Source organism: Vulpes lagopus, chromosome 21, assembly GCF_018345385.1.
Source record: "Vulpes lagopus strain Blue_001 chromosome 21, ASM1834538v1, whole genome shotgun sequence".
Classification (NCBI taxonomy): Eukaryota; Metazoa; Chordata; class Mammalia; order Carnivora; family Canidae; genus Vulpes; species Vulpes lagopus.
Window position 1 is genome coordinate 14,000,106 of NC_054844.1, and position 25,147 is coordinate 14,025,252.

The following is a 25,147-nucleotide window of genomic DNA, read 5'->3' on the forward strand; positions in this document are numbered from 1 at the left end:
CAACTTTATAGTGTCAGCCCTTTTAGCAATCCATGTGAATTTATCCATTTTATCTTCAAAGATATCTCAGACTAAAAGAAGAAATTACAGTGAATTTTTTTTTGAAACTCATCTCCTAAGATTTCATGAACTTTGAATTGATTTAAATAAATGTCCATTTCACTGGCTACTTGCACAAAAATTTAGGACTATAGGGAGAGATTGAGGGAATGTAAAATATGCATATTCATCCTCAACCCACAAATCTATACCACTCAAGAGAATAACTTCTATCTCTGGAGATTTGCCCTATAAAGCAGCAGCAGGAGGAAGAATTAAGTTATCTTTTCAAAAACCTGGTTATTCCTTTATGGATCATAATCCCATAAGTCATAAGCCTGAAGGGCTTCTTAAACACAGGCCCTGGGTTTCTGATTCTACGGATTTGGGATCAGGCTCGAGAGTTCACATTTCTAACAAGTTCTTAAGGGAAACTGATGCTGTGGCTGTAAGAGTCATTTATCTAGATTGTCTTACTCAGAAAATGGATTTCTCATGAAGATCCAATGCATTAGGCTGACTTTTTGGCTTGGGTGGCAATTTCCTCTCCAGTCCACATTACAGCTTCACTCTCTCACACCTATTTCCTGACCCTTATGTACACTGATCATTCCTATATCCTCTGTCTCCTTTCTACTCAGCTCTCTCTTTTCCCTCTGAAGCCTTCCCTTGAGCCTCATTTCCCATAGAAAGCTGTTTCCAACCATAGGACAGTGGGATCTCACTTTTCTCTAAATTTGAAGTACTTACTATTTGAATGCATTTTGGCTCTAAGCGTTTGACACATACCTACACTCACTGTCTTCTTCCTCTCGTCTCTCGCTCCCACCTCAGTGTCCCAAGGCCTTGCTCAAATGCTGCCTCTTCCTGAAGCCTCATTGGTTCTTCCCTTGCCTCAGGAGTTTCTCTCTTGAACTCTTGTGAACAGAAAACTTGACTTGCCCCTTTCTTTTGGTATTCCTCCGTGACTTGTTTGTGCTCTTAATTTCTCCCAAGAGACTATAAACTCTCGGAAGATCTGGCATATTATATTCAACATTTAATCCCCAAAATGTTTTGTACATAGTCTGGCTCAATAAGTGCATTTATATGGCACAGAAACAAAATATGCAAGATGTTGGGAGGCTTTTCTCTGCCTCACTAAGGCTCAGAGCAAAGCTTGTTCCCAGAACCAGGCCCACAGAATTCTCTACTCAGGAGCCACTAACTTGCCAAGGTCCCTGGGCAATAAATCATGTAAACTGTGTCTATGGAAATTATATGCTTGCCTTATTTGGTGTAGAGGCCAATGTAAGCTAGATGATAGAGATGCCCTTGGCCCTGTTCTCAAAATGCCATGTAAAGAATGACAGTACTAGATGCCTAAATTCTCTACTGGGTGATTTTATGCAGCTCTCTATTGTGTCTCTTCTGTCAAGACACCATCCCTTTAGACATTCCTACTGGGGTCAGATGAACTGATTTCACTTTCATTGTTTATTACTCAAATCTCAGGGGGGCTAAGTAGCATAGACTTTCATAACTCAAAGGATAGAGCTAGTCTCCCCCTTTACTCCATTTAGCCCAATACCAGGGTCTTTGGAAATCAGGAGAACAACCCCCGTCACCCCCTGAGGGCAGTAAGAGAATATTCCCAGCTGTGAGGTTTGGTGATTTATACTTCCTTTTGTTTAATTGTTGTCACATAGTGGGGACTTGATATATCTTTGAATTAGAATTCAAATTCTAATTTGAATTTGTACATAGTCTGGCTATGTACAGATTTTTTTCTTCCATATCTTCTCCTTTAAATCCACACACATCCATGTGCTTTCCTAATAAATGTACCTAAAGTTTTGAAGATGACTTAAAATCCAATTTGCCATAAAGTCCCTCTGTAAATTAACATATGAATTTAAATTCTAAATTTTGTAATACTGTAGAAGTAGGTGTGGCATCCCATTACTGCCAGTGAATGAGATTTCACTAACATCTTTGATTAACTTTCCCTTTTATTTCTCAAGTTTTCATATTTCCTCCTATTTGAGACTACACTGGCTTGGCTTTGAATGCTGATTAAAAAATCTCTGAAAAAAATTTGCTTTAATTATTTCTCTGGGTTTCAAAGCTTTTCCATTTGATGAAGAATTTGTTCTGTGCTTTCGAACTCAAGCTTCTCAATTTGTTCCCATTTAGGATGGCTAATAAAAATAATGGAGAATCCTTGTATTCATAACTCCAAAAAGTCCTTTGATCACTTGAGATAGGAAATTTAATTCAAATTACTTATGAAAATATACAATTTATTGATTTATGTAATAAAAAAAGCCCAGGATTCTGACTCAGGCATAGTTGGATCTAGGGGCTCATATATTCTTATCAGAACTGTTTCTTTTCATTTTTTAGTTCTTTTTTTAAATTTTTATTTATTTATGATAGTCACACACAGAGAGAGAGAGAGAGAGGCAGAGACACAGGCAGAGGGAGAAGCAGGCTCCATGCACTGGGAGCCCGATGTGGGATTCGATCCCGGGTCTCCAGGATCGTGCCCTGGGCCAAAGGCAGGTGCTAAACCGCTGCGCTACCCAGGGATCCCCATCATTTTTTAGTTCTTCCTTCATTGTGTTCACTCTATTCTCAAGGAGATAGAGTTTCCCCTACTGGTGGCAAGATAGCTGCCAGCAACTGTAGACTCATACTCTGCTTTCATTAATCTTCATTCAGTAAAAAGGCCCCCACCCCATTCCCAATCTGAATTCCAAAAAATTACCATGACTGTATCTCACCAGCTTTGATTGGGTCCTTTTCTATCCCAGGATAAATCTGTGTCCATGAAGAAGAAATACACTGAGTTCTAGGTCCACTCACAGGCAGTAGGCTGAGCCAGCACTATATCAGTTGATAACCAGGCAGAGTGAGTCCCCAAGGGTATTCAGGGTGCGCTGGCTGGCATCAAGCAAAAGGGCACAGCAAAAGCAAAACCACAAGTTTCATTTATACTCCACTTTTGGAAGAGATGACAACACTGGTCAAAAAGGAGAGACAAGCAATAACCATAGGAGCAGGATTGTACTTTTTGCCGGAACCTGTAAAAACAAAACAAAGTTAGAGATCTTTTAGGTAGCAGACTTTTTTGTTTTTGTTTTTTGAAAAACTACCTTGGTGCACCTGGGTTGCTCAGTTGGTGAAGCATCTGACTTCAGCTCAGGTCATGATTCCTCCTGGGACAAGCCCCACATCAGGTTCCCTGATCAGCAGGGGGCTCTGCTTTTCCCTCCTGCCTCCCCCCTCCTCATTCTGTCTCTTATTCTTCCTCTCAAATAAATAAATAAAATCTTAAAAACTCCAAAAAAACTATCTAATTTGTCCTTTGATTCATTTTTTAATGTAGAAAACTCCTAATACAAATATTTGCAGTTAGCTGCTTTATTTATTTATTTTTTATGATAGTCACACACAGAGAGAGAGAGAGAGAGAGGCAGAGGGAGAAGCAGGCACCAGGAGCCCGACGTGGGACTCAATCCGGGGTCTCCAGGATCGCGCCCTGGCCCAAAGGCAGGCGCCAAACCACTGCGCCACCCAGGGATCCCCAGTTAGCTGCTTTAAAAAAAAGTATCCTCGTAGATTGTTTTCTAACTAACAGAACTCAGCTTGTTTATTTTACAGGTAATGGAACAGCACCAAGAAGTTCATAGATTTACCCCAGGTGACCCATCTCTTCTTTAGTGTGTGAGATCTCCTGATTTTCCGTCTTTATTGTCAGCAGCAACACCATCACCATCACCAGTATCCCCATTTTAATTACCATCATCTTCATCACCATTATGAAAGCTAACATTGATTAGCAACTTGTTCTGTGCTGTGGTCTGTTTTAAGCAATGCTATCAATTAACTCACTTGATCCTCACAGGATATCTATGAGGTATTTATTCTTATTCTCCTTATTTTCCGCTGATCAAAAGGTGACATTTTGATTTGTGGAGAAACTTAACCAAACATCTCACATATGGTATGTAGTGAAGGCAGCATTCCAACTCAGGCAGTCTGGCTCAACTCTATCTTTTTAGCCACAGTATTGTTTCTCCATATATGGCATGTCCACACATAGGCTTGCTTGCTTTCTTTCTTTCTTTCTTTCTTTCTTTCTTTCTTTCTTTTTTTTTTTTATTACAAAGTGGGATGGGATGCCTGGGTGGCTCAGCGGTTGAGTATCTGCCTTTGGCTCAGGGCATGATCCCAGGATCCAGATCAAGTCCCACATAGGGCTCCTTGCATGGAGCCTGCTTCTCCCTCTGCCCATGTCTCTGCCTCTCTCTCTCTCTCTGTGTCTCTCATGAATGAATAAATAAAATCTTAAAAAAATTACAAAGTGGGCAAAAAGTATTCATACAATCCTGCTTGGTGTGTGTGTGTGTGTGTGTGTGTGTGTGTGTGTGTGTGTACTTCCTATACTTACATGCTCTTCATGGAAAGATGGAGAAGACTGGCAACCAGTTAGGGTATGGCTGATGAAAGCAAAATAAATACAAGAAACTACTGATTGGCAATATGCTGGGATGAGGATATAGAATGAGATGGAAGATGGAAACCTTTAGAAAATGCTCTAAATAGTGAGTGGGATCTCCTTTTCAACCAGCCTTCAGTGACTATTTAGGATAGAAAAGATGTTTGATTTAGGAAAACTTCAACTCTGTGATTGCCTCAACATTTGAACATATTGTTCAATAGGATGATGAGATGACAGAGAAGTATTTTCCCATTGTTTTCACATAATAATACATAAAATCCCTTGTGTTTTCCGAAATTTCTTGGAATTCTATATATATAAACAATATTTAAAATCTCATTTTTACCAATAAGAGTAGACAAGGAAAATTAATAGTGCATACATATTTCTAAGCTTTTGTCTATTTATAAGCTGAATAATCTCACACAAACCATGTAACCTCTCTCAACCTCAGTATTCAAATCAGTGTAGTAGGGTCAATAACCAATGTACAGGGTAGTTGTAAGAATCAAACAGATAATGTGTGTGAAAACCTTCTGTGAATGAAATTTGCTACATAAGTATCATTTATTTTTGGTGGATTATAACATAAATTTGGTTATCTCTGCCTTAGGGTATACAGTTTGGGGAGAAATACATAATTATTATACCTTGTATTTCATGAACTCTGAATCTGTGAATTATATTGGATTATTCAGAAAGAAACAGTCAACCCCTTGAAGAAAAGCAGAAGCTAAAATTTATATGCAGTATATCTAGTTAATCTGATATTTGGAGGGAAATGCTATCTATAGCCTCTTTCTGTCAGAATGTGGAGATTAACAAGTGTTATTTTTTTTTAGAGAGTTATCTATGAAAAATTTGGCACTCAAACAATGATAAGCATTGTTTCTTCTGTCTCTTCTTTGTTTTTTTCTTGCCTGTCAATACCAGTGAAGCACACATTTGTGCCATGAAACTATTATCCCACTTCCACATGCAAAGTGCTTTCCCAGGGTCGGTCTTCTTTCTTTTCTTTTTTCTTTCTTTTCTTTCTTTCTTTCTTTCTTTCTTTCTTTCTTTCTTTCTTTCTTTCTTTCTTTCTTCATTTATTCATGAGACACAGGCTGAGAGAGAGAGAGGCAGAAACACAGGCAGAGGGAGAAGCAGGCGCCTCGAAGGATGTGGGACTCGATCCTGGATCCCGGGATCACGACCTGAGCCAAAGGCAGGCGCCCAACCAGTGAGCCACCCAGGTGTCCCTCCCAGGGTTTTTCAATTATGTTTGAGAGGGTGGACGCCAAGTACTTGCACAATGTTCTTTTTGCCCCCATTTTATAAATGAAGAAACAGGCTCAGAGGTTGTCATTTACACAAGGTCACATAGCTACTAACATATATGCCCAGCCCTTCCTGGCTCCAAAATCTATTCTCTTTCCACCCTTCCCTCCTCCCTTCCTCCCTCCCCTCCTCCCTCCCTCCCTTCCTTCCTTCCTCCCTTTCTTCCCTCCTTCTCTCCTTTTTCTCTTTCTTTTTTTCCTTCCTTCTTTAAATTTTTTTTTTTATTATTTGAGAGAGAGAGAGAGAGAGAGAGAGAGCGTGAGCCTGACTGAGGCTCAATCCCAGGACCTCAGGATCATGACCTGAGCTGAAGGCAGATGCTTAACCAAGTAAGCCATCCAGGTGCCCCTCAATTACTCATTCTTTCATCCATGCAGCTCAGATAGACACTCAATTTCAAGGCTAATGTGATGGTACAAATAGGGAAAACTAGTTTGAGATAAAACCCAGAGTAAAAGAAAACAAGAACAGGAAGTTAATAAAGTAAATCATATGTGACAGTAGTAGTAGCTTAGGGAAATTTTGAGTACTTACTAGTGTCAGAGTCTGTTCTAAGAGCTTTAACACGCATAAGTCATTTTATACTCACCAGAATCCTTTAAGATAGATTTTCATTAGATTTTCCTCCCTATGTTACACATAATAGAGGCACACAGAGACTAAGCCATTTGCCCGTGTTCTCACTGTTAGTAACTGGTAAAGTTAGTATGTAAAACCAGGCTTACTACAAAAGTTGACTGTATTTTTTCTAGAAACATGCTTAAGAATTTTGATTATGTGAAACATTTTAACAAATAAATCCTTCTTTGTGAATCCAATGGTACAGAACAGAGTATGTATTTGTGTGTTTGTAGATTTTTGGCATGGATTATTTTCCTGAACAAAGCAACATTTAAGGACAAATAGCTAAAATAACATATTTTGAGTCTTTCAATGGGCATGAAAACATCTGTTTCTATGGTAACCACTATAGGCCACAAGAGGGGTGAGAGAAGAATTAGAAGGGAGAGCTGTTAGTTTAGAATCTCTTAATTTTTCTTTTGCAAATGGACTTGCTTAAATATTTTATGCTACCAATTTGACCTTTTGATTCTGAGGTTGACAGATTCCTGAGTACTCTTTGAACTTGAGAACTGTAGTTACAAGTTAACAGAAACAATTTTGAAACAAATCAAAGGACGGGGAAACTGTACTCTTGGACCTATTGTCTTTTCATTGGGAGAATTACGGTATCCTGGCTGACCAATTTTAAAGGTCTTCATGTTGTCTTTTAAGTATGATATTTGTCAGATTAAGAGGGAACAGGAAAGGAAACAAGTCACTGACTCAGAGGGATCTTTTGAGATGTTAAAATAGCTTGTGGCTTTTGCATGGGAAAAAAATTGAAGGGATAAGAGACAGCCTCCTAGGGACCATTTGTGAATCTCTAAACTGAGGTTGATGTCGGTGCAATAAGAGTTATCTAGAAAAACAGGTCTGGAAAGAGTCCACTGCTCTTACTCCCTCCCAATGAAGGACTCCCAGAAAAGAAAAACACCACCTCCCTCCTCCCATTTTTCATGTATGGATCAATCCAATACTGCTCCAGGATGGTGGGATAGGTAGAGTGTTACTTGTCAGTTAAGACACTTATTTGCCATTTATTACATGGTAGGTCACGTAGAAGGAATTTAGTATTTTGTTTATTTTTTAAATTTTCACAAGAACCCTGTGGGGCTCTATCATGATGCTCCTTACATCGTCAAAGAAACATAGGGAGTTTAAGCAACTGGACTGAGAACACAGCTAAAAAATGGTACAAGTTGGATAGCAATCCAGAAAGAGTGGATCTGGAGTCAAATTGCCTGGATTCCAAGCCAAACCCTTAAATACTATGTAGTCATGTCCCTGCCCACAGAGAGCTTACAGAGCAACAAAAGATTACTGATTCCCTCACGTATGATTTGTGATTTCAAATATCCAGTCAAGACCAACCAAGATTCCAAGGTCTAGCAATGTGCATGGCTGCTCCAACTAAGCCTTACCTCAAAGTTGTGTTTGAGCAGCTTCCTGACAGGAAAGCAAAGATCATTAGTTTGGTGGGGGAGGGTCTTGAAATAGTTTTCTTTGAGACTTACAGAGTAGAGAATATGGGTAATAGTTTCTATTACATACTCTTTTTTCCTCCTCTTTGATGTAAATGTTCTACAACTTTTTACTTAATGTATTTTACTGTGCTCATTGAATTGACCTAGAGAAAAAAATTTTCTCTCTCAACTTCATCATGATGAGAATAAAGCAACAGTGCCTTAGTCAAGTGTAGTTCCAGAGAACCCTGGAAAGTAGCTATGATTGTCCTTATTTATTATCAGAATCTCATTGTTTGCTTTATACTCTAGGTTTTCATTCTCCTCTGCAAACACTAATCTCTTGGTTCCATGGAACAGACTGAGTTCGCTCATATTGCTGCCTGTCACACTTCCAAGGCCAGGCAGGAGGAGATAAAAGTGTTGATAGGTCACCTCTTCCCTGGTTTGTGTTTGCAGATAGGCCAGAGTAAGCAAGCCTAAGACCTCAATGTGGATGCCTGTTTTAGGATCTTTGTTACACTGCAGCCCCCAAATGCTAAGAAATGCTGATAGCTTGAATTACTAACAGTAGCAATCATGATGGAATAGAGAAAGATTGGGGATATTTCAAAGGTAGACACTGCAGTTAAGTGTGAGTGTGAACAAGTGCACATGTGGATAAGGACGATCTTCCTTATAAATCAAACAGGGCATAGCACTTGCCACAGAACTACCATTTTGTGCAGGGACTGTGGCTGGCATCATACAGAGATGGAATGGAGTTAGCCACATATTTTTCTAAAAAAGATCTGAACAATATTTTTTTGTTTTGTGATATCTCCAGTTTCTCCTGCTTCAGTTCATTTTTCACAATATTGTCAGAACTCTTGCTAAAATACTGATATAATTGATGCTCCACTCCTCCAATGACTTCTCATTACCTCTAGCATGAAGTTAGAAAGCCCTTAGTATAGAACACAATAATTTTAACCATTAGGCCCATCAGAAGTCTCCCCACCCCAATCGATCCCCTATTCCTTTTCCATTCCTAGTCTCTTCCTGTGTCCTATACATCCTATTGTGCAGATTCCCTAAAGACACTGGCTGTTTGAAATCTCTTTGATTCAGCGTATGTTGTTTTCTGCTTAAAATGACGTTTCCTCTCTTCTTTTACAACCCTGTCCCATTCCTTCTTCAAGTCCCATGTGGTCCTCTATCATTAAGACTTTCTCACTTTCTCCAGAGAGAATGAGTAGCTTCCAGCACTGAGAAGCCACAACCATTGCTTAAACATCTGGTGTATTGCTTAGTGCTTTTGAGTGTGGACATTTGCTCATATTTCTATGTCTCAGTAGACTTAAAATCCGCCTACGACAGTGATTTTGCTTTATTCATTTCATATTGCCTGGGGCCTCGCATCCCAGTGCTTGGAACATTGAAGATGAGCAATAGATAAGAGTGAATGAATAAATCATGCCTCCTGCTTTACTCTTAGCACTCCGTATTCCTGTAGTGACCATGACAAAAACGAAAACAACCCCCCCAAAACAAAACAAAAAAACCCCCCAAAACCAAAATGAGTTTGAGGGTGAAGGTAATAATGCTATATTTTTATGTGCTATCTTTTTCAGTAGAGGTTTACTCTCTGTGTCTAGAAGTCTCCACATATTAGTGTCATTGAAGAAGCACAGTTTTTCTAGAGATAGTTGAGAAAGAAGGGGAGGGAAAAGAAATAAGACAGGTTTCTAATCTGTCAGTTCTGCCATTCCTGAAGGTCAATTTTCCCCCACAGGCCCACTCAGAAAAATAACTTTTTAAAAAGACTGGTGTTCTGGGATCCTGACACAAGTAGATTTGATTTAGAACAATAACATAATACCTTTTAGCAGCTGACAGTTGTATGTGCTCAGGTTCCCAGCTGACTGCAATTGCAACCAATTTCCTTGAGGGTGGTAGCTCATATTTACAACTTTGAACACCTCGTAGGGAGGGACCAGGACTTCCTTCCTGAGAGAGAATTCTTGTACAGGCACTCCCAGGCAGGTAAATATGGTGAGTAGAGTTTGGTTCCCAACCTTCTGTGCCTCTTCTTGTAGGAGGGAAGTGGAGAGGAACTGGCCAAATCGGATGGTGGCCCCTCTGTTGGCTTTCAAATAGTTACCCTTCATCTCATGATGTACCTCATAACATGAAGAGTCATTCGTCAGGATCATTTCTTCCCTTAGCAGCTGGACTGCTGAAGTCAGGTAGTAGTGGAGGTATTTGAAATGGAATGAGTGTTTATACTGCTGTGGGGACCTGCCAGCAGTGGCCATGGCTCTAGTAAAATCTGTGCGGACAATGTTGTTTGATGTATAAGCCAGGATGGCCACAGCATGTGTAATATTCATGCTCCTGGGGAGATCTGCTGCTCTGTTCAACCAGGTTAAGTGGGCGTTTGCCCAGATCCTAGAGTAATTTCTATGTGCTTTTAGTTCTTTTGCAAAATAATCCCCTTGATTTAGCTTCTCCATGACCTGTGGGCTGCAGCCTTGGTACTGATCATCAAAGGAATCTGGTGTCAAGTCAAAGTCGATGTTAACTGCAACCTATAGGAAAGGAAAAATCTTCATTATAGCTTTTCAGATCAGATGGTAGGCTGTGGTGGCTTGCTGTCTATTTTCCATAAAGCCGAGTCTTTTCCTCAAAATTTATTTGCTGAAGTTTCACTCATAATCATTACACTGCCCTAATACCTCCTGGATCAGTGACTTGTGCCAGAGATTGAATTTGGTTTGATAAATATTACTAGAAGCTTAAAAAACCCCTCACCTTCCCAGGGAGGGTGTGACCTTCTTGTATAAACAAAAACAGTATTTTTGCATAGTGCTTTGAAGAAAACAAATGATCATCTAGAAGTTTATGTATACTTTCTTTTTCCCTGCTGACCCCTTTCATATTCTCTCATGGGTGTTAAGAAATATCTCTTTTTTGAATACCTAAAATCTATATTAAGTCTCTGAACCATATTTAAGAAAAAGCTTCAGTGATGAGTAATGTTGGGTTCTCCCAAGGGGTCCCCAGTAAATAACAGCTCTCTCTTCTGACCTGGATCTGAAAAAATTGGGGGAAAAGAGTATATGTATGAAATTTAAAATATCATCTTTACTACTGAATTGCTGGGGCACACATATTTACGTCTGATGGCAAGATTCGTTAAGAGTAAACCCTGGAACAAGGCAAACTTGCCCACTGAGCTGCAGACAGTGTTGGATTGTGGCCTGCCCAAAGGTAAGATTCTTGTCATGAGGAACACAGGGCTCAGGCCCTTTGGCATGTGCCTAACTCCCAGGAGGATGAAGAGCAGAGTCAAAGTCAGAATGCCCAGTTATTGTTCCTGATGTTCCCAGTAAACTAAACTTGCCAACCACCAGGGGAGTGGTATAGTGGTTAGGAGAGGTGTGCCTAGGACCATCCTTTTTCTTAGAACCCAGGATTGGGAAAAAGACATTTTCCCATGGGTAGTCAATTGAATTCTACTTGTCAATATCTAGCCCAGATTAAATTGAAGTTAGAGATTTGAATACAAGCTCATTAAGTATCATCAGTCTATTTTTTAGAGCCATATTTTCAATTATCTAAATTCCAAGATGTTTTCTTCTTGACAAAGAAATAGTGCTTTTCTAGTGAACAGCGCTTCTTATAAGATTCCATTCAGGCAATGTCAAAGATGCTGCAGGTGAAACTCAGAAACATACCTTTTTGTGTTTTTACTGTTATTTATGATGAGAAGACATCTAGTTGTGTCTAAAATGGAGATTTTTAAGACTGCTTAAATGATTTTCACCAACTCTTTACAGAAGGTTTACAAATAGGTCTACAGAATCTATTTAAGCCCAAACAAAACAAAATCCATCTCATTATGTGCTGTTAAATCTTGTGAGCTCTAAAAACTTTAATATATTATGAGATCTCAATTATGTACTCTATTATCTCTCAACATTTGGTTATTTTTCATTATATAGAATTTTAAATGATAATACTTCTTTTGGAGTTGATCCATATGAAACAATCTAAAGCAAACAGACTATATTTTGCATCATTTGAAATACAGAAGCAGTATTTTACTTAAATTTTATGGAGAATCAAGAAAAGAACATTATAGGGATGCCTGGGGGGCTCAGCGGTTGAGCATCTGCCTTCAACTCAGATCGTGATCCCAGGGTTTGGGATCGAGTCCCACATTGGGCTCCTGCAGGGATCCTGCTTCTCTCTTTGCCTTTGTCTCTGCCTCTCTCTCTGTGTCTCTCATGAATAGATAAATAAAATCTTAAAAAAATATATAAGTAACAGTATGCCTCTAGCTTCCATAATGCCAAATGTAGAAACTCCAAAGAATCCCATGATTTTTAATAATTGCTTTCAACACCCTTCACTACTCTTCACTACCACAGCACCCTTCATCATCCTTCAACACCCTTCAGCATTATTTGTTAAAATATCTGAATGGAATCAGATCCCAAGTGACCACAGGTCACTTAAAGGTTGGCACCAGGAAAGTGCCCCGGGGAGCATGGACAGTGAAGAAATCAGCTCAGTTGTGCCCTACCTCAGAACTCCGGGTGGGTGTCTGCAGGGCCGAGAACAGCATCAAGAGAGGAAGCTGCCTGGGAAGAAGCCAGATCCTCAGAGCAGGGGCTGCAGTAGGAGTTGGGAGAAGAATCCTCCTGCTTCTGTTGGGCACTGGACGGTATTCGTTTGTGTTAAAAGCACTTCTCTGCTCTTGAAGCTTCATGATGAAATGAGTGCTCAGCGCTCTTCTCTGGGGTTTTCTCTGGGTGGGTCTAGGCAAGAACTTCCCTTGTTCATGTCCTGTTGAATCTTCTGCTGACCACCCCCAACCAGTTTTTCTGAGGAAAGGTATCAGCTCCCGCTCATTGGCAGAGCTGAAATCTCCGTGAAATAGCTAGATCTGTGCACCAAATAAGGGATGGTAAAGTAAACGCCTTAAAATTTCCAATTAAAAATAAATCCCTTATCTAGTCTGTGTCGGGAGGAATTCCAAAGGCTTTTCAAGGGTCAGGCTCAGCAGCTCAACCTCAACTTTCTCAGGAAGACAGGAAAGGCACACGCTGTACAGTGTTTGGGGCCAAGTGACATTATCTGGAGCTGCAGGTTTCCATTGCGATGATATGATTGGCTCCCACGAGTGGCTGGGAAGATGCCATCTCAGAGGTGGGCCTCTGTCGCGCTCATTTGGTGCTGCTGATAGGCCCTGGCCAGAGAGGGCTGGTAGGAAGCAGCACATCTCTTCTGGATTTCTGTCAGAAAGAAGGCTCCTGTTGCAGCTTTTCCATTGTAACTTTGAAACTCTCCAATTCAGAAATTATACCTTCTGGGGTCACAGGTCTTCCCTGTGTTCTCTTTTGAAGGTGTCGCACCCTCTGTCCGCACTAGTTCAGTCTATAGTGAATCCAACTACTGTCAGAAGACAGCTTCTGAACAGCTGACATCAATCAAAAGTAGGATCCAGTAGGCTAAGTTAATGCCACACATGTGTTCTTTAAACACCCTCCCTCAGGCACTTCCCTTTTAGTTTCAACATCCTTCCTCCATTCCCCATCATTGGGGTAATTGTTTTTCTTGCAAATCTTTCCCATTTATACTTCCCGATTCATTATTTAACTGTGAAGGGAAACTAAAGCCTGTTCTTAGAAATTCTGTTTTTTTGTTTAGCACCCTAAAATAGTTTTTCATCTAAATTTTCTGATGATCACAGCAGTTCTGTCTCATTACAAAAGTTCAGAATATTCAGAAAAATATGAAAGAGGACGCAAAATTACTCATAATCTATAACCTGGAGAACAGTACTATTTAGATTTAGATACTACACACACACACACACACACACACACATTTAGACTGAAATGATACAGTATGCAATTCTTCATACTGTCTTTTCCTTAACATTTTATTATTTTATTTTTAAAAAGATTTTATTTATTTATGAGAGACACACAGAGAGAGGCAGAAGCAGAGCTATAGGCAGAGGGAGAAACAGGCTCCCTAAGGGGAGCCTAATGCGGGACTCAATCCCCGGATCATGCCCTGAGCCAAAGGCAGACGCTCAACCACTGAACCATGTAGCGTCCCTACCTTAACACTTTAAATGTAAGCACCCGTCCATATAATTTAATAATTATTGAAAACATGATTTTTTTCACTGTTGCACAATATCCCACCATAGGTGTTATCATGCAATGAAATATGGAGTGGATCCCTGGATCTGTCTCAGAAGCAGATTGATCAGTGACTAGAACAGAACAGCACCTACCTCACTGAATGCTTTGATCTGTTCCTAATTGTTACAACAGCATCCGGCACCGAGAAATAAATGATATAAATAAGTAAAAACAATTGTCATTATTTGTACAAAGGTTTGTTGCATAAATATCTTATGTTTAGCCTGACTTGAACTTTGCACTATTATAGGTAAGGATCTGTGAACATATTTTGGACACAAATCTGTGCTTCTCACAATTTTAAGACGTAATTCTGGAAGGTATGACCACAGATCATTGAAATGCATATTTTTTTGGATTTAATGGAAAACACAGGTAGTGTTGGAAAATATCCCCTTAAGACTTTTAAAATTATTAAGATTCCTCATTATCAACTGTTAATTTGGGATACTGAGGTGTGAGGATGAACACTAGAGAGTCTGAAAACTTGGATTATGGGCTTAGTTCTGCAGCTCGCTGGCTGAGTTAATTTAAGATACTAAGTAAGCCATGCTGAGCCTCAGTTTCCTAAACTTATAGAGCTGTCAAAAGCAAATAATAGTTACCTTTTAGTGGGAGTGTACTGTGCTTCAAGACCCTTTAGTATATTATCTCAATCCACAAAACAACTGTGAGAAGGAGATAGTTTAACTTCTTGGTCACAGGTGCATTTCCTGAGGCCATGTGAGGTTAACTAGTCTGTCTGTGAACACAGGTTCTTTCCTCTCATCCTGTTGGCCCCTGTCTCCAAAAACTCTAGAGGAGTCTAAAGTGTCATTTTATTACTGTCTGTAAAGTTTTGCTATTTTCCTAATGTGACTGCCAGGTCCAGAATTTTCTATGGTGACTGCCACTTCCAGACCAATACCACTAGGGGGAAGCAGACACCTTTGTAACCTTTTTATACAACTGTCCAGAATGTCAAGGAGGAAGAAGAGAGGAAGGGAAAGAAGAAAGGGAAGGTAACTCTGGGAAACTCTGGGTGGTGGAAGGGGAGGTGAGCGGGAGTTGGGGGTGACTGGGTGCCGGACGCTGAGGTGGGCACTTGATGGGATGAGCACTGGGTGTTATTCTATATGTTGGCAAATTGAACACCAATAAAAAATAAATTTATAAAAATAAAAAAAAAAAGAAGAAGAAAAAGAGAGAGAGACAGAGACGGAGTGCAGAGAAACAACCAGAGAGAGAGAGAGAGAGAGAGAAGGCGGAAAGGAGGGAGGGAGGAAGGGAAGAGAGAACACTGATCATGAAATGGAATAGGGAAAGACAAGAAGTCTGATACGTGAGAGTGTGTACGTTTTTGGATTAAAATGAAAACAATATTTTCTGACAATGTTTAGAGTTATTAAAAAAATCATCTTTTGCCTTGGCGGCTGTTTTAGGGAAGTTCCCATGTGATAATTTAATATTAGTTAATTTAGAGCTTGGGATTCACTTAGTTATCACTTTCTTGATGATACCAAATTTTTCCAAATGTAATCTATTTCTTGCTGTGTGTGTGTGTGTGTGTGTGTGTGTAAGATTTTATTTATTTATTCATGAGAGACACAGAAAGAGAGGCAGAGACATAGGCAGAGGGAGGAGAAGCAGGCTCCATTCAAGGAGCCCGATGTGGGATTCTATCCTGGGACTCCAGGATCAGGTCCTGAGCCAAAGGCAGATGCTAAACTGCTGAGCCACCCAAGCATCCCTATTTCTTGCTGTCTTGATGAGTAAAAGGGATATGGGTTTTGAAATCGCACATAACTATGTTGATGTTTTTTTGCCTCCATGTCTTCCTCGTTTTTGTGAATTTGAATATGTTAGTTCCCAGTAGCATTTTCTTCACTTGTAAAAATGGAGATGGCATCACTCTTATAGGGCTGTCACCACGGGACATGGAGATACTTCTATGAAATATCATGGAACGGATCCATGAACCATACTGGCTCAGAAGGAGATTGATTAGTGAATAAACACAGGCTTTTGAGAGAGACACTTTGGTTTAATTCCTAGATCTATCATGTCCTTAATGTTTGATCTTGGGCAAGGTATTTTACCTCTCTCTTCCTCAATTTCTAGTGCCACTGACAGCAGCTTCTCAAGGCATGCTGGCTCCTCTTTTTCTCTACAAAGATTTGTGAAGACCAACTCATAGGTATCCAACAAAGTGAAAGGCAATTTTTATTAATTTTTAAAATAGGCAGCTGTTTAAGAAAAGGTTTTGCCCATTTTCTAAACATTATAGACTAGTTTTCTATTTTTTTTTTTTAAAGATTTTACTTATTTATTCATGAGAGACACAGAGAGAGAGAGAAAGAGAGGCAGAGACATAGGCCGAGGGAGAAGCAGGCTCCTGTGGGGAGCCTGATGCAGGACTTAATCCCAGGACCCCGGGATTACGTCCTGAGCCAAAAACAGACGCTAAACCACTGAGCCACCCAGGTGCCCCTAGACTAGTTTTCTAAAACTACTTTTGGAGCATAGGTTAAAGTAATTGCTAGAAGGTCTTGTCCAGGGGGAACTGTATATTTTGCTGCCAGCCTAAAGTTTTTTGAAATGGCACTTAGTATTTCCTGTTTGGATCTTATTAAACTCTTTTGGACCCGTGTCAGTTTAATGGGGATATTTTACTGCCAAAAGTCCTTGTTATTCAAAGGAAGGTAGTTTGATAGAGCCCCCCAAATTTGGTAATTCAGAGTGGCTTTAACATTTTAACTTGTCAGTTCTTTTTTACCCTCAATACCCTTACAAAAGTGAGCAAAATTCCATTTCAAATGTCTTTAACTTTCATTTAGATAAAAATTTAAACTTACAGAAATGTTGCAAGTCTGTATAAGGAACATGCATATGTCTAAGGAACTCCCATATACTGTATCCATGTTAGGTAACACATATGTTTAGATTTCTAAATTTTGCTGTACTTGATCTATCATTCTTGCTCTTTTTTCTAAACCACTCAAGAACTAATTACAGACATCATGTCCCTGTGAAAAGATGAGGCATATTAAAAATTTAAATAGTTTTTTTGGGCAAAAATAGATTCAAATCAGGCAGCACCAGCACAGAAGTGATTAGGAGAGTTTTACCAACATGAGTTAGGGGCAAGATTTTTATAGAAAAAAAAGGGAAGCAAATCAAGGACATTATTTGATTGGCTACAGATTAAGCATTTGCTTCATTTGGGAAAGCCTCGTTGGCTATTTGTGATTGGTTGCCTTTAGGTTTTGATTTCTTAAATTTGAGGTCTTCACACACTTAGGTTTTGGCTTGCTTACAATAGACTGCTAAGGTATTAGAACCATCTCAGTCAAATGGCCTCCTTGTTTCACTAATTTAACACACTTTACCATCAAATAGCTCAGAATTTATTTCTTAAAAACAAGGGCATTCTTTTACATAACCACAATACAATTACCAATATCAAGAGATTTAACATTTATAGAATACTATTATCTGGGGCACTTGAGTGGCTCAGTGGTTGAGCACCTGCTTTTGGCTCAGGGAGTGATCCCAGGCCCCCCACAGGACGCCTGTTTCTCCTTCTGCCTATGTCTCTGCCTCTCTCTGTGTCTCTCAAGAATAAGTAAATAAAATCTTAAAAAAAAAGAGAATACTATTATTGTAAGCATAGTCCATACACAAATTTCATCAACTATTCCTATAATTTTCTTTCTATTTTCCAGGACCATCATTTGCATTTAGTTGTCAAGTTTCTTTAGTCTCTTTAAATTGGAGCATTTCCTCAGTGTCCATATTGCTTTTTGATCTTGGCATTTTTGAAAATTATAGGCCAGTTATTTTGTATATGTCTCTTGTTTGGAACTTATCTATTATTTCCTGATGATTAGACTCCAGTCATACACTGTTAGCAGGGAAATTGCAGGAGAGATGTGTGTTTGCATCCATTATTTCAATATATTTGTAACAATAGTTGTTAGATCAATAGCTTCATTATGAAACATGTTATCTAATCTTTCTCATTTCCACTTTTTTTTTTTTTTTTTTTTTTTTAGTATAGGACCTCAGTGTTGGGAAAGCTTTGTTTTCATCATCTACCCACTGTGAATTTCCTCCTCAACATTCTGGACAGAACACTTCCATTGTGTGTTCCTAGGGTATTGAGATATTGAAAAATAAATATGTATTTGCTCTTGTCTGTGGTTTATGGCACACACCTCCTAAGACCTTTGTAATTTCTGAAGCACTAAGAGCCTTTAGGGGCATCTTTTCTGGTTCCTGAAATAGATCCAGAGCCAAAAGGCTAAAATGGATGTCTTTTGTTATTCAGAACCAGACTCTTTCAACCACCCCTGAGTTATGTTAATGAGGTGGTGCTTTATTATTATTAGTTTTAAAGATTTTATTTCTTTATTCATGAGAGATACACAGAAAGAGGCAGACATAGGCAGAGGGAGAATCAGGCTCCCTGTGGGGGAGCCTGATGTGGGACTTGATCCCAGGACCCCTGCGGGGATCAGGCCCTGAGCCAAAGGCAGACATTCACCCACTGAGCCACCCAGGCACCCTGAGGTGGTGCTTTAATGTCCTTTAGGAAGTTCTGGATGATGATATAGAAAGACTCTGAACTTACTCCCTTGAGGGCACACACCAAATTATACCTGTTAATAGAACCATTCCTTCTGGAGAAGAACTGAGGGCTGACTAAATAGATACAGAGCAACCAAAGGTAGAGAGAATGGCAAACTGAAGCAAGAGAAATGGAGGCACAGTGACGAAGGGAACCTCCACTCTTGTGTAAACACAATGTGGAGGGACAGTACTGAGGGCCTGGGAACAGATCCCTGTGTCCTGGGGCACAGGAAATAAGAGTCCTGGTTTAAAAGAGCAAATAGCTTATAAAAGAGACAGCGCTAGAATTCTGCTCCGAGAAAGCTTTCCTGGTCAGAGGGACATGGTTTCTGTTCTCACTCCACCTAGATGGGAGCAGGGTCTGGATACTGTCAGGGGCAGGTCCAGCTGTCTCAGTGAGCTTGGGACTTCAGCGAGCCCAGGGTCCACCAGCCCACATCAGCACTAGCCATGCTGGGGCACGGAAAAAGAAGCCAGATTTTAAAAGCACGCAGACACTGGAACACTCTCCTTATGCCACTTAAAAAGCCCAGCCTGGGTCTGGACATCATAAGGCCCCGGTTGGGATGCCATAATTAGTAGGTCCCGTCCGGAAACTGGTGGGTCAGATTGGCACAGAAAGTTTGCAACCTCAGAAGCCCAGGGTCCACCAGACCACACCAGCCCTAGCTGTGCTGGGACACAGAAAAAAGCCACAGTTTAGAAGTATCCAGAAATTGCAGGAATTCTCTCTCCGTCCACCTTAAAAGCATAGACCAGAGCAGGGTCTGGACACCATCAGGTGTGTTTGGTTTCCACCAAACGCAGATTCAGATTCCATAATTGGAGGGTCTGGAGGAACTAACAGGCCTGTTCAGACACCATAACTGGTGAGTCCAGTCATCACAAGGAGCTTGTAACCTCAGCAAGCCTAGAATCCTTAAGCCCACACCAGCCCTGGTGGCACTGAGGCACAGTAAGATGGCTGAGGTTTAAAAGAGATGGGGAGGGGGGGACACTGGGTGGCTCAGTGGTTGAGCATCTGCCTTCAGCTCAGGTTGTGATCCTGGGGTCCTGGGATCAAGTCCCGCATGGGGATCCCCACAAAGAGCCTGCTTCTCTCTCTGCCTATGTCTCTGCTTCTCTCTGTGTCTCTTACGAATAAATAAATAAAACCTTAAAAAAAAAAAAAGAGGACTGAGGAAATGTGGGAAAGTTCTCTCTCCTCACCCACCTAAAAAGCCTAGACCAAAGCAAAGACCTTAGTAAGATCTGGGTACACAAGTCTACTTCAGCCACCCTGTTGTGCAAAAACAGACTGTAATTTTTGTGGGCTTTTAAATTTTTAAAAATATTTTAATTTAACTTATTATTTTTTATTTTAAAAATTTGTCTTGTTTTGTTTTTATTTTTTGGTTTTGTTATTTTCTTTCTTATTCTCTTATTTCTTCTTTTTCCCTTTCTTTAAACTTTTTTCTTTCTTTTATCCATTCATCATCATCATTATTGTTATTTTTCTTTATTCTTTCTGTAAGAAGCCATGGTTTTAAAGGGTAATTAGCATATATAACCATAGCTCCAGACACCCAGCAAAAATCATCAAGCACACGTAGGCTGCACAGGGGACACCATACACAAGACCACTCCTTCAACTTTAGGAGAAGTAGCCTTTTCACCTAATCCATAGAAACCAATACAGAGAGTCAAGCAAAATGGGGAGACATAGGAACATGCTCCAAGAGAAAGAATAAGGAAAAGCTCAGAAAAATAACTAAATGGAACAGAGATAAGTAATATGCCTAATAAAAAATTTAAGGTAATAATCGTAAAGATACTCACTCACTGGGCTGGAGAAAAAAGTGGAAGAACTCAATGAGACCTAAAGAGATAGAACAATATATAAAAAAAAGAACAATCAGAGTTGAAGAATACAATAACCGAAGTAAAAAACACAGTAGAGATAATCAACTGTAGGTTAGAGGATTCAGAGGAATGGATCAATGATCTGGAAGACAAGGTAATGGAAAACACAGTAGCTCAAAAGCAAAAAGAGAAAAGAATTTAAAAAAATGAGGCTAGAGAGCTTTTGGACAACATTAAGTGAACAAACATTCACATTATAAGGGTCCCAGAAGAGAGGGAGAAAGTTATGGGAAACTTATTTGAAGAAATAATAACTAGAAACTAATCTTAGGACAGAAATAGACATCCAACTCTAAGAATCACAGAGAGTTCCAAACAAGATGAATCCAAGGAGGTCTACACCATGGCATGTAATAATTAAACGTCAATGGTTAAAGATAAAGAGAAAATCATAAAAGCAGCAGGAGAGAAATAAAAAGTTGCCTATAAGGGAAAAACTATAAGGCTGTCAGCTGATTTTTTAGCAAGATTTTGTAAGCCAGAGGGGAGTGTCATGATATATTCAAAATGCTGAAAGGAAAAAATCTACCACCAAGAGTACTCTATCCACCAAGGTTATCATTCAGATTTGAAGGAGAGGTAAAGCATTTGCCAGACAAAAGATACAGGAGTTCATCACTACAAAACCAGCCTTACAAGAAATGTTAAAGGGACTCCTTTAAGTGGAAAAGAAATGGCCATAATTAGATGTAAGAAAAATATGAATAAAAAGATGAAAAAATATGACAACATATACATAAAATGTGGAGAAGGGAGTTAAAAGGGAGGAGAGGAGAAGAAAAAGATTTCTTCTCTTCTTTTCAAATTTTAGAATATGTTAATACTTAAATGACCATCAAATTAATATGGACTGCCATTTACTTAAGATGTTGTATATGAACATCATGGTGACCACAACCCCCAAACCTATAACAAATACATAAAAAATAATGATAAAGCCAAACAAAACACTATAAATACTTGTTGACCACTCAGAAAGTGCAAGGGAAGAAGAAAGGAACAAAGAAGAACTATAAAAGCAACCAGAAGACAATTTTTTTAAGTGGCAATAAGTAGGAGCACCTGGGTGGCTCAGTCAGTTAAGCATCTGCCTGTGGCTCAGGTTGTGATCTCAGGGTCCTGGGAATGAGCCTAGCATCAGGCTCCCTGCTTAGTGGGGCATCTGCTTCTCTCTCTCCCTCTGTTCATGCTCTCTCTCACTCTTTCTCCCTGTCTCAAATAAATAAATAGAATCTTTTTAAAAATGACAAGTACATATCTATCAACGATTAATTTAAATGTAAATGGCCTAAATGCTCCAATCAAAACACATGGAGTGGTGGAATGGATAAAAAAACAAGACCCATCTGTATGCTACCAAAAGAAACTGACCTCAGACCCAAAGACACATACAGACTGAAAGTGAAAGGATAGAGAAACATTCACCCTGCAAATGGGAGCAGAAAAAAGCTGGGGTAGCAATACTTATATTAGACAAAATAGACTTGAAAATAAAGACTGTAGTAAGAGACAAAGAAGGGCATTCCATAATGATAAAGGGGTCAATCCAATAAGAGGATAAAATGATTGTCAATACCTTTGTACCCAAATACAGGAAGCAAATATTAACAGACATAAAGAGAGAAATTGATGGTAATACAATAATAGTAGGGAACTCCATTTACAACAATAGACAGAAAATAAACAAAGAAACAATGTCTTTGAATGACACATAGGAACAGATGGGCATAACAGAAATATACAGAACATTTCATCCCAAAACAACAGAATACACATTCTTTTTCAAGTGCACATAGAACATTTTCTAGAATAGATCACATATTAGGCCATAAAACAAGCCTCAAAAATTTAAGAAGACTGAAATCATACCATGCATCTTTCCCAACCAAACAGTATCAAACTAGAAATAAATCGCAAGAAAATACTGGAAAAAAACACAAACACATGGAGACTAAATGGCACGATACTAAACAACCAATAGCTCAATGAAGCAATGAAAGAAGAAAGCAACAAATACATTGGGACAAATGAAAATGAAAAAAATAAAAGTCCAAATTCTCTGGGACACAATGAAAGCAGTTCTAAGAAGGAGATATATAGGAATACAGGCTATATCAAGAAACAGGGAAAACCTCAAATAAAAACACTAAGCTTACACTGAAAGGAACTAGAAAAAGAACAAACGAAACCCAGGGTGAGTAAAAGAAAGAGATAATAAAGATGAGAGCAAAAAGAAATGATATAGAAACTAAAAAAAACAAAAAACAAAAACAAAAAAAAAAACACAAAAAAACAAACAGAAAAAAATCAATAAAAGCCAAAGCTGTTCCTTTGAGAAGATAAACAGAATTGACAACCCTTAACTAGATTTATCAAGTAAAAAATAGGAGAAAAGACCCAAATAAACGGGATCCCTGGGTGGCGCAGCGGTTTAGCGCCTGCCTTTGGCCCAGGGCGCGATCCTGGAGACCCCGGATCGAATCCCACGTTGGGCTCCCGGTGCATGGAGCCTGCTTCTCCCTCTGCCTATGTCTCTGCCTCTCTCTCTCTCTCTCTCTGTGTGACTATCATAAATAAATAAAAATTTTAAAAAAATTAAAAAAATACCCAAATAAACAAAATCAGAAATGAAAGAGAAGTAAGAAGTGATAGCCCAGAAGTAGAAAGGATTATAAGAGAATACCAGCAAAGAATTACATACCAATAAACTGGACAACCTAGAAGAAATGCATAAACTCCTTTAGTATATGTGCTGCCAAAGTGAGCATGAAATATACAATCCTTTTTTAAAGATTTTATTTATTTATTTGAGAGAGATAGAGATAGAGAGAGAGAGCAGGAGAGTATGAGCAAGGGGCATGGAGAAGCCCCTGAAGTGGGGCTTGATCCCAGGACCCTGAGATCTTGACCTGAACTGAAGGCAGATGCTTAACTGACTGAGCCACCTAGGTGCCCCTACAATCTTGCAAAATGGAATAAAAAAATAGAAAAGGGGTGCCTGGGTGGCTCAGTGGTTGAGTGTATGCCTTTGGCTCAGGGCATGATCCCAGGATCTGGGATGGAGTCCGCATTGCGCTCCTTGCACGGAGCTTGCTTCTCCCTCTGCCTCTCTCTCTGCCCCTCTCTCTGTCTCTCATGAATAAACAAATAAAATCTTAAAAAAATAAAAAGAAATAGAAAATTTGAAGAGATGGATTACAAGTAACAAAATTGAATAGGTAATAAAAAAATAGTGCCGAAAAATAAAAGTCTAGGATCAGATGGATTCACAAGTAAATTCTACCAGACACTTAAAGAAGAGTTAATACCTATTCTTTTCAAACTTTTCCAAAAAACAGAAGAGTAAGGAAAGAGTTCAAATTCATTCTGTGAGGCCAGCATTATCCTGATACCAAAACAAAAGACACCACAAAAAAAGAAAACCACAGGTCAATAAATATCTCTGATGAACATAGATGCAAAAATCCTTGACAAAATATTAGCAAACTGCATACAACAATGTATTAAACTCATGAATTGGAAGAATTAATGTCGAAATGTCCATATTACTTACAGCAATTTACAGTACAATGCAGGCCCTATCAAAATATCAACAGCATTTTTCACAAAACTAGAACAAACAATATCAAATCCATATGGAATCACAGAAGATCCCAAATAATCAAAGCAACCTTGAAAAAGAACAAAGTTGGAGATATCACAATTACAGATTTCAAGATATACTGCAAACCTGTAGTAATCAAAACAATATGGTCTTGGCATAAATACATAGACCAATAAAACAGAATAGAGACCCCAGAAACAAACCCGCTTTTAGATGGCCAATTAATCTATGACAAGAGACAAGAATGTACAATGGGGAAGAGATAGTCTTTTCAATAAATGGTGCTGGAAAACTACATGGGAAAGAATAAAACAAAACTACTTTCTAACACCATAGGCGAAAATAAACTCAAAATGGATTAAAGACCTAAACTTGATGCCTGATACCATGGAAATCCTAGAAGAAAATACAGGTAGCAATTTCTCTGACATCAGCCATAGTAAATTTTTCTAGTTATATCTCCTAAGGCAAGGGAACCAAAGCAAAAATAAACAATTAAAAAGGTTTTGCTTAGCAAAGGAAACCATCAACAAAACAGAAGGATAACCTACTGAATAAAAGAAGACATTTGAAAATGAAGTATCTGATAAGGGATTGATATCCAAAATATATAAAGAATTTATACAGCTCAATACCAAAAGACCCTAAATAATCTAAATAAGAGTGACCAGAGGACCTGAATAGACATTTTTCCAAAGAAGACATCCAGATATCCAACAGACACATGAAAAAATGCTCAACACCACTGATCACCTGGGAAATGCAAATCAAAACCACAATGAGATATCACCTGATACCTGTTAGAGTGGCTAAAGTCAAGAAGATGAGAAACAAGTGGTGAGGATATGGAAAAAAAGGAACCCTTTGTGCACTGTTGGAGGGAATGTAAATTGTTATAGCCACTGTGGAAAACAGT

The 25,147-nt window shown here is 39.1% G+C and overlaps 1 protein-coding gene across 1 annotated transcript; it reads right to left on the reverse strand.

The window, feature by feature from the left end:
* Positions 1 to 2,973: 2,973 nt before the first annotated feature.
* Positions 2,974 to 13,303, reverse strand: ART4 (ADP-ribosyltransferase 4 (inactive) (Dombrock blood group)). Its single transcript, XM_041736965.1, has 3 exons — positions 12,482 to 13,303; positions 9,773 to 10,481; positions 2,974 to 3,104 (listed from the first exon to the last, which is right to left on the reverse strand). The coding sequence occupies exons 1-3, from the start codon at positions 12,665 to 12,667 to the stop codon at positions 3,013 to 3,015; spliced, it is 987 nt and encodes a 328-aa protein (XP_041592899.1). The 5' UTR covers positions 12,668 to 13,303; the 3' UTR covers positions 2,974 to 3,012.
* Positions 13,304 to 25,147: the final 11,844 nt, after the last annotated feature.

What these genes read in the sequence shown, in the direction of transcription:
- ART4 (XM_041736965.1), bottom strand. Translation starts at nt 12,667, where the DNA reads ATGAAGCTTCAAGAGCAGAGAAGTGCTTTTAACACAAACGAATACCGT. An exon ending in CACCCACCCGGAGTTCTGAG is followed by an intron (nt 10,482 to 12,481) that starts GTAGGGCACAAC and finishes CCTTTCCTATAG; the next exon opens with GTTGCAGTTAACATCGACTT. An exon ending in CAACTGTCAGCTGCTAAAAG is followed by an intron (nt 3,105 to 9,772) that starts GTATTATGTTAT and finishes TTGTTTTTACAG; the next exon opens with GTTCCGGCAAAAAGTACAAT.